The following is a 15,392-nucleotide window of genomic DNA, read 5'->3' on the forward strand; positions in this document are numbered from 1 at the left end:
ACCTTGCCTGAACTATTATTCCCTTTGTCCCTTTCCATTATGTCCATTCCTGAGACCAGCCATGGCATTCCATGAAACCTGCCTTTGCTTGAGCTTGATAGTATTGGGGTGGGGGACAGGGTAGTTCCCTTCATTCTCAGCTCCTCCCCACCCCTTCCTCCTGGGAGCACCATTACTTTCTGCCACTAGAAATCCCTGTGCTATCCATGTCTGTCATGTTCTGTTCTTCAGCAGATGTTTTTGCCCACACAGTCTGGCTTAGGGTGAGGAGAGCAGATTGCTGGCACACACTCATCGAAGCCATAAAGATGCAGCATCAATGTTTTCTTATCCTCATTTCCTTCTTAATGCTAAGTAACTGGATCCATGAGAGGAGCACTAGGAAGTTGATACAGCAAACCCTTTACTATTTGCCAACAGTATATTACGGATGCACAAGCATCTCTGAAGGTTTTAGCCAATCCTTTTTAATTGATGTGTGCCGTGGAATCTGGATGCCCTGTGGCTGCTCCCAAGCTGAGGCTGATTCCTAGTATCTACAAGTGGTGATTCCTTTGGGTGAGTTATCTGTTCTGTTCTGGTCCTTCGGAGAAGCCCATGGAGCAAGTCAGGTCAGTTGTCTCAGCACCATGGAGAGCTCCGAGTGAGCAACTTGCACTGATAAAGATTGAAAGTGAACTGAGAGTTTTTGAGACCATTTTTCCAACCTGACACTCTCCTATGTTCTTCCTCCCTTTGGAGAACTAGAGTCTTTTAAGAGTATTAACCCTCAGGCCTGAAGATGGGCACTTCTCCAGCATACACTACCCACACCATTGAGCTAGTAGGATAATGTGAGATGCATTCAGTTCCTTAAGCCTGCAGGAAGGCACCCATGGTGCTTTGGTTCTATGGGCCATTGTGCTGTGGCATCAGGTTCGTTGGACTCCTGTCTGCCAAACTCTGGTTCAATGGTGCCCTTCTCACCAGCATCAAGCTCAGAGCCAGAAGCCTGCCTGACTCCTTTCTCAATGACACTGTGTATCTGAAGAAGTGTGCATGCACACGAAAGCTCATACCAAGAACTGACTTAGTTGGTCTTTAAGGTGCTACTGGAAGGAATTTGTTTTGTTTTGACTATAGCTACAGACTTTGTTTTCTGGTCACTGTTGGACTCCATGGTCATGACATTATGCAGCCAACTTTGTATTTAATCCCCATTTTCTCTTCTCCCCACTTCTACCCACCACACTGCAGCATCCAACTGTACTTCCATGTTTTCATTCAGCTGATGTATACACAAATGCAGAATTTACAGAAACTTAACTGGTTGGGTGTGGATTCCTCTCGTCATTCAATAACTTTCCAATGAGTGTTCTTCAGTCTCTAGTATTTGGATGCTGGAAAAGTTTGAGAATGGATAATTCAGTAACCTGTCGACTCTGCAACAATGTGTGCTTTGTGTTGTGCTGTTCTTCATTAAATAAAATGGTTGTGCTTTAATCATGCAAAACCTACTAAAGTCAAACATTAGCCTTCATTAAATAAAATGGTTGTACTTTGATCATGCAAAACCTGCTGAAGTCAGACATTCACCTTGCACATTCCTGGTATATGTGGGACCATTGACAACTTGATATTTGACTGAGATTCTTTTAAACGGAATGCCTTCTGGTAAACTATGGGCAGGGGAAATCTGTTACTTTTTGTCAGCCTCCAGTTGGGTTCAGATCATTTGTCCAATTTCCAACAGTTTGGGGATTGTTTCAAACCCACCAGTTTTTGTGAGATCACCAGCTATACCTCAAACTAGGAGTTTGTAAAAGTGGGTGTGGCTTGTTCATGGGAGAGCAGCAGTTTTGGGGAGGAATCCAGCTTGCCAGATGCCTTGTGTGGGAAGAGATGCTTATTTTGTTCTTGGAGAAGAACACCTACCTGCAGTAGAGTGGTAATTCTTTATTTAAGGAACCTTGTAATGCAGCACTACCTTTATCATACTTTAGCATATCATTTTGTCATTTCTGGCTAAGTCAGGCTTTGTAGGTAAAGTTCTATGCTATTTTTGTTACTTGTTTTTCTGATTTCATGTTCTATTTTGGTTCCTTTTTTAAGCTCTTTATTTACATGGCAGGGATTTTGCTGAAGTTCTTGCTTTACATGGAACATTGAGCAGAATTCAGTTTTGTGATATTTCAAGCACTCCATCTACATAAACCTTTCAGCTTGGCAGACAGAACAACCCCCTTTCCTTTGTGCTGTTCTGAAAGTTCTCCTGCTGCCCAACCAAGCCAATTGTGGGAGCATGGGTGAGGAAAAAGAAGGGCAAAAGCCCCAATGTATGAGCAGAAGCCCTTGGTGATGTTGGAAAACCTTGATGTTAAAAATAAGGAACTAGTGCATTCCTGGTGTTCCTCATTTGTTGTTACCATTTATCTCTACCTTCTTGGATAGAAAAATGTGTTGGGATGATAGCCACTATCATGGATTAAGCAACCTGATTACCCTTTTCACGTCTAAAAAGTCACTCAGGGACTGGTCCAAATGTGATCTTGGCAGGATCATTGCTTGAGACCATAATAAAGGCTGTCCTCAAATACCTCCTTGTGAGGATGGCACAAAAGGCATAAGCTGCTCTTCACTGGTTGGGAGAATGAATAGGGTGCTAGAATGAGGGACATTGAGTATGCTTTCACTGTACTAAACTATAGAGCAGCATTCAACAGCCTCTGGTGAAAATTGTTTTGGTCTGAAATAGCTGTCTGATGTAGTGCTGTGCTGCAAGTTCCTCAAGGACTAAGTGTGAAGAGTGAAAATGACATCAAAGATGTGCCAGTGGGGACTCAAAAAAATAATAATCTACATACGTAGAAAGAAAGACATCCCAATTTCCACAACGCTAACTTATCTCTGGCTTCTGAATTGTGGCAAGTGTACCAGAGAGCCATGCTGAACTTGCTTTCACGTCAGTTGTGTTACGCTCAATAACATTTTCTTCCAAGCAACTGTTCTGCTTATGTCTGGTACCATAAGAGGTTGTTAGAAGCAGCCAGTCCCAGGAGGAAACAGATAAGCTCTTCAATATTTATGGGGCAAAGATATATTCAGTAATCCCACAGGGAAGGCACAAAACAGTGGGAAGAGTGTGTGTGTGTTTGTTTTAACCTTTCCAGTGAGTGGAAGCGTCATTGTGGAGGAGGCTGTATGCTACTCTTCTTCCTCCATTTTTTATTGTTTTCTCTCTCTGCCCCTGTTTGTGGAGCGTGTAGAACAGCTCATTTTCTTAAGCCATCTGGGAGCTTCTTGCTAAGCCTATTTCTCACTTTCTTTCCAGCTGGCACTTAGAACATGCTGTTAAAAGTAAGCCAACTTGCACAGAAGCACGTTGGCTGGCCGTCCTTAGCTGCTTCAGAATTCGACCATTGTTCCATCCTCCATTCTTATTGCTGCCAATGCTTGGCTACGGTGCCTTGCTACCTTCCTTCCTTTAAAGAAAAGGAAAAAACCAAGTTACAATTTTATTTGCTCAGGTTGACATGTGCAATTTGGGAACCACAGCTCAGTAATGATGGGAGATGATCTTCATTGCTAGAGTGTTTGCTTTCTGATTAAGACAGAACTTGTTTGAGGATAGCAAGGCAAAGCCAAGGTTTGTTATTCTGTTGAAAATGTAATCCCACTCCCCCATAATTTCGTGCATACTGCTCATAATATTACAGAGTGCCCTATTATGAAAAGGAAAGGGCTCTAGCTTTTAAACCCAGAGGTGGAGAACCAGAATCTAAAACCTAGAGGGCCACAGGTTCTGCATACCTGTTTTGAGTGACTGCTACATCTGTATTTCCTTACTGCAGAGAACTCTTGAGTGGAGCACATGAGGTATCCAGATATCTGCCGAAAGCAGGGAGTTCCAAGGCATAAGACACTAAAAGATCAACCCAGCAAATGAATGTAGAGGAAGAGGGCATCCACAAATGATGTAACCATGCAGGCAACTTGGTGTGGGAATCGCCATTACTTTGGGCACATTGTTGTATGCGGACAGGAGTAACCGAGAGAGTGAGAGGAGGCATGAAGTCAGATATTCGCTCATGCAAGGAATGGTGTTGGTTCATACTGGCTGGTTTTATTCCTCCATTGCCTTTTATGAAAGGGGGAATTGCTGTGCAGCAGCTGCTGCAGATCGCTCTCCAAAGTCTTCTGCTCCTTTTATTTGGCTTGCTGGCTCATAAACCTCATTGTGCTCTACAAGGCACAAACTGTAAATAAATAAAGAATATCACCGCCTTTTTGTCCAGACCTGAAAGGCTGTATTTCCTGAGAAACCAGCTGGAAAAGGCTGCAGGCCCAATAAATTAAAGAAATATAAGAGAAGTTCTCGTGGAATCTGTCTGTTTAGCAGCTTCCTTCTGATTCAGGGGCAACCCAGCCCAGCCCAGCATTATACATTCTGCTGAACTCATGGTATGCAGGTTTATGAGCTACGTCACAATGAACGGTGGGTCCTCTTGAAAAACCAGGGAGAGCTATTTATCACATTGATTACGGGGAATGCTGTTGGGTGTGAGTAGAGACCTCAGCTGACATCCATCATATGAAAACAATGCAAAAGGGCATAAGTACTTTGTTGTGTGGTTGTTGGTGGTGGTGGTCGTTGTTTATTGGTTTCTAGTTTTGCCGCCTTCTTGCTAAATTTTAAAGTGTGACATTTGGGAGCAGCTGAATGAGGAACCTTTAACTTGGCTCTTGATGAATGAACTGCAATGTCATTATGCAGAGTCTCTCTAGGAGTCTCCCAGGTGCTCCCTCCAGGTCCAGAGGCAGTTGTTATGCTCTGCATATCAGTTGCTGGGGGAGCAGCAGTGGGAGGAAGGCAGCTAGTGCCTTTTATGTCCAGCTTGTTGGCATCTGGCTGGCTGCTTTGGAAAATAGGATGCTGGACTCGATGAAACTTTTTGGTCTCATCAGTGAGGTTCTTATTTTCTTGCCAAGTGTCACCTGTGTTTGGAAGTTCTGAGAATCGGTTGGCGTGCTGTAGCTGAGCTGTGGAGGCTTCTTTAATTGCTCCTTTTGGTAGCTTTTATCCTATGTTAAGCAGTTGCTCTGTGGGGTTTGTCATCTAAAAGACTGACCATCCAATCAAGCGAGAAGCTTTCTTCCATACAAACTTGCATCCTCTCACAGTCCTCAGTTCCTGCTGGAAGAAATGCCTTAATAGTCTCCCTTCTCCTCACATTTTGTTAATTGTTTAGTCTGAGATAGCGAGGTATAATCCTTTAGAACTGCCTCAGAGACATATAACCACAGTGTTGATTGTAATAGCTTTCTTGGTAATATGAATGGTTCATGAGAGTGGATGGGGAATGGATTATTTTGAACCATTTCAGAGGTTTCTAGGCATAATAGCAGCAGTAACACTGCATAGTTTGATCTAATTCCCATCAGCCTTACTCATGCACATTTATTCTCCAGGGCAGAATCACATAAATACTTAAAGCACCCACAGCACATGCCTATAAAGATCTTTCTTTAAACCCTTCAGTGAATCCCATTCCAAAGCTCCTTGTTGCTTATCTCTTGCTTTTTCCTGATATTTAACCCATATTCCCTCTTTGGATGATTGGGCCAATTTCTTCTCCTTCCCTCCATCCAAGTAGCTCTTCATTTTGAATACTGCTGGCATTCCTGCACAGAATCCTTGTGCCATTTTTTTTTTTTTAGGCTAAACACATGCTCAGTGACATGCCTTCTGCACCTGTTCTCATCCTTGCAACATTTCAGTACTGTATTTTTGAACTGAGGTGTATAGAGCTTGCTACTTGCTCTAGTAATTCTTGTGAGTGCTAAGCAGCAGTAATGAATGCCCAGTACAGTAACAGCTCATGGAGAGATGGGAATCTTTGGCCTTATGGAGGATGAGGTGATCAATGGCTGCTAGCCACAATGGCTATGTTCTACCACCACTATCCAAGGCTGCATGCCTCTGAATGCCAGTTGCTGTGAATTATAAGTGAAGATCCTGCCTGTTGATTTCCCAAAGGCAGTGGTTGTCCACCGTGAGAGTGGGATGCTGGGCTAAATGGACATTTGGCCTGATCCAGGAAGACTCTTCTTGTGTTCTTAGGTCCTCATAGCCCTGTAAATATGCCTCCTACTTACATGCTAGGAAATAAGTTCCTCTGTGCATTACTATATGGCTCTTCCTACATAGACTTATTCTGCATCATTGCTACAGTCCCTGAGGCTGCATCTCTCCCTTCTTCCCTACCTGCCCCCTGTGTCTTGCAGCCTCCTGCGTGTACAACTATTGGAAGGGTAGAGGGTTAGCCCAGGCTAGTTGTTCAGCTAGGCCATTTTTTTTAAATGCAGATATTGCAGGAAGTGGGGTCTTGGGGACCACAAAAAATGTGATCATGATGTGGTGGCATCAAAGTATCATAGCAGAAAGTTGATAGGAACAATTCACATAATACTTGAAAATTAAGATTTGGAAAATTGGGGAAGTGGTCTTTAAGGGGGACACAAAAAACCTATGGGGGGGCAGATGTGACTCATGGCTTAGGCATCCCTGATTTACCTATGATCTGTTCAGAGCATAACAGACATTTCCTTGCATCAGAGCTAGAAGTTACAAGGCTTTGGCTTCTGCTCATTTGTCTAAAAGGCAACACAGAAAGTGTAAGTACTTCAGAAGCTTAGTGAAAAGCTTGTGGCACATTTAAGAGGTACTTAGTGGTGCTTCTGTGTTGTGTGTGATCTGTGATTAGAAAGATAAAAGCCACAGGGTAGGGAGAGTGGTCTTTTGTAATACCATCCTCGGCAGCAGTTTTGTGTATTAGTGGCAATTTGGCTGGCCACAGGTGCATCTTCTGCATGCTTTAAATTGCTGCATGCATTGCTTAGCACAGAGCCCCTTCCATGAGGGAATGGAAAGGGATATAGAGAAGTGTGAGCTATTCCTACTTCTGATCTTTCTCCCATCGAGGGTGACCTTAGTTGTTCTGTCAACAAGCCAGCAGGGATTGAAGAGCTTTTGTTTTCATACAAGTTCAGGAAATCCTGGCTGATGACTCTGGCTTGGTTCCCATTACCATGACGCCGGTGGAGTTATTCTATCCCAATATATTCTACACCAATATATTATAATGATGGTGATGGTAATGTGGCTCATCATTGATATGAAACCATTGGGGGGAGTTTTAGGAGGATTTGGGACGAAGTGTCATTGATGTGCTGATGACACCCAACTCTTAATTACCCTTTCCATAAATTGTGAGTGCTGCTGGCAGAAGTTTTAAACCGATGTCCTGAGTTGGTATTGAGCTGGTTGAAAGCAAATAAGCTGAAAAGCAGCTCAGATATGACTGAGGCACTGTTTGCGGGTGGTCCAACTTTCATAAGGGCAGATATTCAAAGAGTCCTAGGTGGGCTGGAACACCCCTTGCAGCTAGCAGGATGATATTAAATCCAGGTCTCACTTTGGATGTCCTGGTAGCATCTGTGGCATGAAGTGCTTTTCACTAGTTTAGGTTGGCTCCTTGCCAATGGAACCAACAACCACCTTTATTCAGGTTACTGCGATGCATGGTGTGTGGGGCTGCTTTAGAAAACCATTCAGAAACCTCAGCTGATCCAGCACACAGTTATCAGCTTGCCTGGTTGCTGTAAGATGGCAAATGGAACATTTGTTGTCTGTACTTGAGTCATCTTTTAAGAGCAGGCTAACTAAAACACTGCTGAGGCATATCATTGCAAGAGGACACTCTGACCCCCGCACAGGTCATCTTGGAGGGAAAAGCATTCTGCTGGTGACAGTGTATAGGCAGAATAAACATAATGTTGTGCAGTCTTCTTAATAAGTTATCAGTGGACTGAGCATGGTGCAGTGCCAAGGTAATGGTGACATGCTGAAGTCACAGTGACTCTGTGGTCATGTTAATAAATTATATAAAAAAAATTATCTGCATAGTGAGGGTGAAACCATAATTTATAAGCGACATGGATGGAGGAATTGAGGGAATGCTTCTCAAATTTGCAGATGACACTAACCTGGGAGGGGTAGCTAATGCCACAGAAGACCTAATTGGGATTTAAAATGGCCTTAACAGATTGGAGAGTTGGGCCCAAACTAACAAAATGAATTTCAATAGGGACAAATGTAAGGTTCTGCACTTAGGCAGGAAGAACGAGGTGCACAACTACAAGATGGGGAACACTTGGCTTACTAGCAGTACATATGAAAAGGATCTAGTGGTCTTAGTGGACCAAAGTTTAACATAAGTCAACAGTGTGATGCAGCAGCAAAAAAGCTAATGCTATTCTAGGCTGCAGCAACAGAAGTATGGTGTCCAGATCAAGGGAAGTAATAGTACCACTCTATTCTGCCTTGGTCAGGCCACTCCTGGAATGCTGTGTCAAATTCTGGGCACCACCATTTAAGAAGGATGTTGACAAGCTGGAATGTGTGCAGAGGAGGGCAACCAAGATGATCAAGGGTCTGGAAACCAAGCTTTATAAGAAAAAGTTGAGGGAGCTGGGTATGTTTAGCCTGGAAAAAAGGAGACTGAGAAGAGCTATGTTAGCCATCTTCAAATATCTCAAGGACTGTCGCATGGAAGAGGAAGCATGCTTGTTTTCTCCTGCTCTGGAGGTTACAACTCAACGGCCAATGGCTTCAGGTTGCAAGAAAGGAGATTCCGACTAAACATTTGGAAAAACTTTCTGACAGTAAGAGCTGTTCAGCAGTGGAACAGACTCCCATGAGAGGTGATGGATTCTCCTTCCTTGGAGGTTTTTAAGCAGAGGTTGGATGGCCATCTGTCATGGATGCTTTAGCTGAGATTCCTGCATTGCAGGGGGTTGGACTAGAGGACCCTTCCAATTCTATGATTCTATTGATACAGCTAGCTACTTGTCTAGACATTCTGCCTCACAATACAGTATCAGCATGTAAGACCTGGGTGTGTCAAGATAGATTATCTGGAGGAGGGAAGATGCGATGCTTACACTGTTACCTTCTGGGAGAGTCATTTATCTTGCTAACTGTATTGCATTGCAGATCAATTTCACAAACAAATTTTACTGCTTGGCATAGTGTCAGCTATGTTCCACATGACCTTATTAGCACCTTCATTTCATACTGGTAACTCTTTCACTAGTTTCAGTTGTGAGATGGGAGACATTCACATTAGTGTGTGGGAGCAAAAACAAGAGAGCCTTGTGACACCTTAAAGACTAACCCATTTATTATGGCATAATATTTCACGGACTACATTCCCCTACATGAGTTACGTGAAATCTTATTGTCTGTGTGCGCATGCACATGCTCACACACATGCATATATGGTTGGCAGCAGCGATTGTAATCAGTGAAGTCCAGTCAGAAGGAAGTGTGCATGTGCGTTGCGTGAACTGCAACCCCTTCCTCGATTCTGTCTGCTTAGGCAGCCCACCCTATCTCTGAACAGCCGGGGCTGATGCAACCTTTTTGAGATACATTAATATGTGGTGATGATGTCATTCTGCAAACATGGTCCCCATCTGCATGGGCATCACTGTGAATGCTAATTGTGTTGGCTTGTTAAGCACGAAGTCACAAGGAAGCAAAGCATGAACAGTTCTGGGTTCATGCGGCTGCCTTATTAGCTGCAAGGCTGCGGGCGCTCAGCATTTAACGTGATCAAGTTTCTCTTTTTATATAAGTGTTCTTGTTAGGGATGCATGACGGACTCTGTGTCTGCTGGCAAGCTTTCTAGCCACAGTTTCCAATAGGAAGCTATGCAGAAGGAACTGAGATTGAAGCACAGCCTATAGAGCAGTGATGACCAGACTTGACCCTCCAGCTGTTTTGGGACTACAATTCCTATCATCCCTGACCACTGGTCCTGTTAGCTAGGGGTGATGGGAGTTGTAGTCCCAAAACAGCTGGAGGGCCAAGTTTGGCCATCACTGATCTAGAGTAACATGCTAACGTGTGTGTGTGTGTGTGTGTGTGTGTGTGTGTTTTCCAGTGGAGAAGGATTTCTGTTGTGTGACTCAGGGTGATGCTGGGAAAACTCTTAAGACACAAAGGCTACCTGGGCTCTGACTTGATTCACACACACATTTGTTGCTTGATGACTGCAACCTCAAATCTTGGCTTGCATATATGAATGAGCCATCGCAGATAAAATGCTTCATGGAACTTTCACGTTCCGTCACCTCGCTTTACCTTGAGCACAATGTATTTGGTTTACAGTCTCCTCATTTCACCCTCTGAACTTCTGCAGAAGCATGCCTTGTTGATGAAATTCAGAGGTCTAGAAATTTTCTGATTCATTAAATCTCTGCACTCTGCCCCCCCTCTGCCAAGTACCATACTTTCCCATGTATAACACGCCCCCGTGTATAAGACACACCCTATCTGGGGCGACTCCAAATTAAGAAAATGGGGGGAGATTGCCCGGAGTTGTTGAGGGTTTTTTAGGGGGGATTGCTGAAAATTGCTCACCTGACTGTCCTACACTGCCACTTGCATGCGTCACGAAAGCCACCGATCGTCTGTCCCCTCACCGGCAGATACCAACCATCGCCCGCCCAATTGACGCAGAGACACACAATCAAGAACAGCCCTTGCCGCAGCCACCAATAACATGCCCGATAGCCGCTGACAATCTCTGGCTCGTGGAAGCAACCAATCCCCCCCCCCCATGCACTATCCATGTATAATACAATCCCAAATTTTAAACATCCTATTTTTATTTTAAAAACCCCTCGTATTAGACACAGAAAAGTATGGTAAATAGAGCAATCCTTTGCTGTGTGATATATCGGAATCATGCATCTTTTTTTGAAGTGCTAATAATTGGCTCTTATCCTGGGGTACTAGTGGCTAATGTAACCAATTGGTTGAGGCAGTGGGAGGAGGAAGGGGGTAGAAAGTTCATCTGATAGATGTGAATTTGGCAAACATCAATATATAGCACTTCTATTTGAAGAAAGGGAGCCTACACATCACAGCTGTTAGAGACAGAACTGACATAAGGTGTTTAGAAAGCTTTCAGATGGGTAAAGGATCTTCAGTGAAATATGAGTTTTGAAGCCTTTAGATTTTATGGTTTCGCTATGAAGATCAAACTGCTGTAAAGCTAAAGGAGAAAGATCTGTTCGGGAGGAAAGTACGATGGGTATACATGGTCTAGAGACAAAAAAAAAGATGAAGAGCGAAGAATAGCAGAGTGGGTGGTTACTAAAAAGAGATGAAGGTTCAACTATTATGTAGATACCAAAGGAAGGGAAAAGAAATAAGGTGGGAGTAGCTATAAATTTAAGGGACGCGGGTGGCGCTGTGGTCTAAACCACAGAGCCTAGGGCTTGCTGATTGGAAGGTCAGCGGTTCAAATCCCCGTGACGGGGTGAACTCCCTTTGTTCGGTCCCAGCTCCTGCCAACCTAGCAGTTCGAAAGCACGTCATAGTGCGAGTTAGATAAATAGGTACCGCTCCGGCGGGAAGGTAAACGGCGTTTCCGTGTGCTGCTCTGGTTCACCAGAAGCGGCTTAGTCATGCTGGCCACATGACCCAGAAGCTGTCTGCTGACAAACGCCGGCTCCCTCGGCCTGCAAAGTGAGATGAGTGTGCAATCCCAGAGTCGTCTGCAACAGGACCAAACAGTCAGGGGTACCTTTACCTTTACCTAGCTATAAATTAGATATTAGCTAAAACCATCCTGAAGGACAATGGGTTGAGAAGGTTATGGCTTAGATTGGGTAGCACAAGGATGATGTTGGTTTTAGCGTTTTGTTAAGGGAACGGCTTGAGGTATATGCCCGAGTCAGGGATGCTAGGCTGATTTATGTACAAGTACAACAAAAAGCCGCACTTAGCTGCGGTTTGCCACATGGCAGTTTTATTTACATTTGAGGAATGCATTATACACAAGGCAAAGGAGTACAAACGTTCGATCGGTGTACTATTATATTGAAAAGGGTCGTTTCTGTGTTAGGAACTCATTGGTTCCCCCTCCCTTTTAAAGCAAGTTTCATGGATCTATAATGTAGCCATATTTACCATTATGGTCACCTGTCTTGAAAAGGATACTGTACTGGAGAAAGTGCTGAAAGGGGATATTCAAATGACCTGGGGGTGAAGGCAGAATGTATTAATTATGAACAACGGTTTAGGAATTTGGGAGGGTGGGGGGTTTTAATTTTAATTTGGTGGGTGGAGAATATGACTCCAGAATGTAGGAAGAGCCTTGCTAGATCAGACTCAAGGCTCATCTAGTCGGGCATGCTGTTTTCACTAACAAAGATTAAGTGGTTATAGTACACCATTATGTCTAAAATTCACTCAAGGCAGCTTACACAATAACAGATAAAAAATACAATTCCATTTATGACGAAGTAGAATACATTTTTTAAAAACCACATCCCGTCAAATAAGAACATTAATGAAACCATTAATAAACAGACAACCAGCTCAAAGATAAAACTCATCCCCCCCCCACAAAGGTTTCTCTGTCTTGAATTACATTTTCATTCTTTTCTCTCTCTCTTTAGGGCTGAAAAAACAGAAGTCCTAAATGAAGATCTCTTGCAGGTACAGTGTTTATCTTTCTGACATCTTCTGCAGTCATTTGATATTGTACACTACTCCATGCGCAAAATACAAAACTAAACTTTGCAGGGGCTATCCTCTAATAGGAAATGAAATCAGCATGTATAACAAAATTGGATGTATGAGAAATCTATCCATCAAGTCTCCACAATGAACGTTGGAGGACTGTGGAATGCAGTCTCACTGGCAGCCTCTGAAGGTCAAAAAATTTCTCTTGCTTACACCAAGGACCAAGTACGTAGATCCAGTTTCAGAGAAGCCTCAAGCTGCTGCACCTCCATATTGACTCAGAAAATAGCATGAATGCGGGGGGGGGGTTGATCTCTTTCAGAATTCTATAGTAGCATATATATGTAGAGAGGATAAATATAATATGTACCTCGTCAGCAGAACAGTTGCCTTTTGTTCACGTGTTCCTTTGGTGGTGAGAGAGGTTGGGGTTGGCCTAGGGTGTGGTTGTTCATTTGTGATTGGCTGTGTTGAACTTTGTTTTCGTGTGTGAGTGGGGTGGGTGGGCGTTTTAGAGTGAACAGCAAAGAACCTACACAAGCAACGCTGACACCAAACCCTACATATAGTAAGTAAAATAGTAACACCGTCGCCCGACCCCACCCATCTTTCCCCCCCCTCCACCTCTTTCCCCCTTTTCTTCCCAAAGTCTCAACAAATGAAACTGATTTGTAAAAATGTTACATGGGGGGGGGGATACGAGAGAGACATTGCAAACACTTTTGTAAAACAAGAACATCTTTAATAAAATAAAAACTAACCTCCTCCCCCCCCCCCAAAAAAAACAACCAGTTGCCTTTTGTGGCTATCTTTCAAACAGGTGGTCAATGACTTTTTATAGGGCAGGTAGTCTCTAGTGACTCTTCATTTTTAATAAGGAAAGTTTGGGGCAACTTCTGAATTTAACTTTTCACTGAAGTCAAGGATATTTTATGCTAAAATTTGGCTTGCAATTGATCACTGGAGACATTGCATACAGCTCAACAATCCCAAGTCTAAGTTACTAAATAAAAATGCAGAATCTCTTTGAAATGTGAAACTTGAGAACCTAAACGTGAAAACCTAATACCTTTCACATTTCAAAGGGATTCTGCATTTTTATTTAGTATCTTTGACTTGGACTGTTGAGCTGTATGCAATGTCTCCAGTGAGCAAGTGAGAACCAAAGAGCCAGCTTCCAGTTCCTGGACCTGAGCATCTGCCAGTTTATTTTTTTATTTTTATTTTTATTTTTATTTTTAAAGTCTCATTAGCAGCCTCTGACATCTTCTCTTTCCAGGCCCCCATATCAATCCTGGGAGAACTAAAGGGGCCCCACTACCATTTTTGCTAGAGTGCATGCTGGATGAGCTGTCCGTGCCTATTTTCAGAAGATATGGCATCTCCCCTTATGAGATCAGCCAGATAATTATGCCATTTTCCAAAACTGACTAGTCTCTGGAAGCCAGTCACTTACTGGAGGTATTTCAACAGTGGCTTCAGGTAGCTAGCTACATTCTTCATTTGAACATTCACTTTTGGGTTGCCTCCATAATTCCAAGCCTTTATTTTGCAGTTGTCCTTTTAGCATCTCATTACGTTGCTTCCTTTCTTAATACAGTCACAGTTACTTATCCACCATATCTCCATTCATTCCTAAAATAGGAATCACAACATTTTATTCTACTTAAGTTCCAGCTTTTGTTTCAGGATATTAAATTAAAATCAGCGCTAAAACAGTTGTTTCTCCCCTCTTGAACTTTTAACCGCAGTGGTTTGCCTGTAAATTAATGAGATTAGAATGGGTAAACACACTTATTTTTGGATTACTAATGCACTTCCATAGCTAGAGAGTGGTGTTTGGGCTTGGTAAACCAAACATGGTACAAACCAAACATTGTACTAAGTACATCATTCCTGAATGCTGAAGTAACATAGGAAGTGACTGAGGATGCCAAAGTTCAGATTTCACTGGCATCTTGAGTGTCATTTCCTGCATTTCTGAGGATGCTCAAGTAATCAAGGAAGACTGGGAAGTATAGTTTTCTAGAATACTCGGACACTCAAAAGTGCCCCTTGAGCATTTTGGAAAACTATATTTCTTGGAGATCCTTTTGCCTGGGATATAGTTTCCAGATTGCCTGGCATCTCTGCTATCACAGCTTATGGGCCTGGTTTTTATTTTATGTTACTTGTAACTTTTTAATTTAAACTCTAGTGAAATCCTATCCAACTCAGAGTGCCCTTCTTTGTAACTTCATTTCGGAGCCTGATTCAGAGTGCTCACTTTGACATTTGAGTTCTTTCATGACTTGGGGCCACAGAGACTGAATAACCATCTCTTCCCATATGCACCTAAACGTGCCCTGTGGTCATCAATGTGGGCTCTTCACCAGGTTTTCCTGCTAGTTGGAATATTGTGTAGTAGAAACAGGAAACAGGTCCTCCTCAGCAATGACCTCACATTTAGAGAATGCCTGCCTTGTGGCATCAGGCAACTAGCTTTTCAGTCTCACAGATTTTATTAAACCCTCTGTTATGTGGTCTTTTAATGTGCCTGTTTTACTTTCTGGAGGCTTTTAAGGTCTGTAGTACCTGCTGCTTGGTATAATCTTTTAGCTTTTTGCCCTGTGTTTACAAGGATGGTTATCTTGGTGTTGTCTATTGAATGTATTCTTTTTGAATTGCATTATCTTAATTCACTTTAAATACTTGTGTACTTTGCCCTGAAAATGATAGTTGTTGGGTGGCTAAGAAAAGAGCCAGGAAGTAAATAAATTGTGAAGTCTGATAATGTTAATCAACTATTTATTGTGTCATTTGTTCCTTAATT

The 15,392-nt window shown here is 42.9% G+C and overlaps 1 protein-coding gene across 9 annotated transcripts in view; it reads left to right on the top strand.

Moving 5' to 3' along the window:
* The window catches only part of ARHGAP44 (Rho GTPase activating protein 44), an 86,270-nt gene that overhangs the window by 34,539 nt on the left and 36,339 nt on the right, over positions 1-15,392 (top strand). For all 9 annotated transcript variants that reach the window (XM_081848656.1, XM_081848657.1, XM_081848654.1 and 6 more), the window contains exon 2: positions 12,514-12,553. In XM_081848656.1, the coding sequence (XP_081704782.1) occupies positions 12,514-12,553 (40 nt within the window). The remainder of the gene's footprint in view (positions 1-12,513; positions 12,554-15,392) is intronic.

The sequence above is a fragment of the Podarcis erhardii genome, assembly GCF_964252035.2.
Source record: "Podarcis erhardii genome assembly, chromosome: 2".
Lineage (NCBI taxonomy): Eukaryota > Metazoa > Chordata > Lepidosauria > Squamata > Lacertidae > Podarcis > Podarcis erhardii.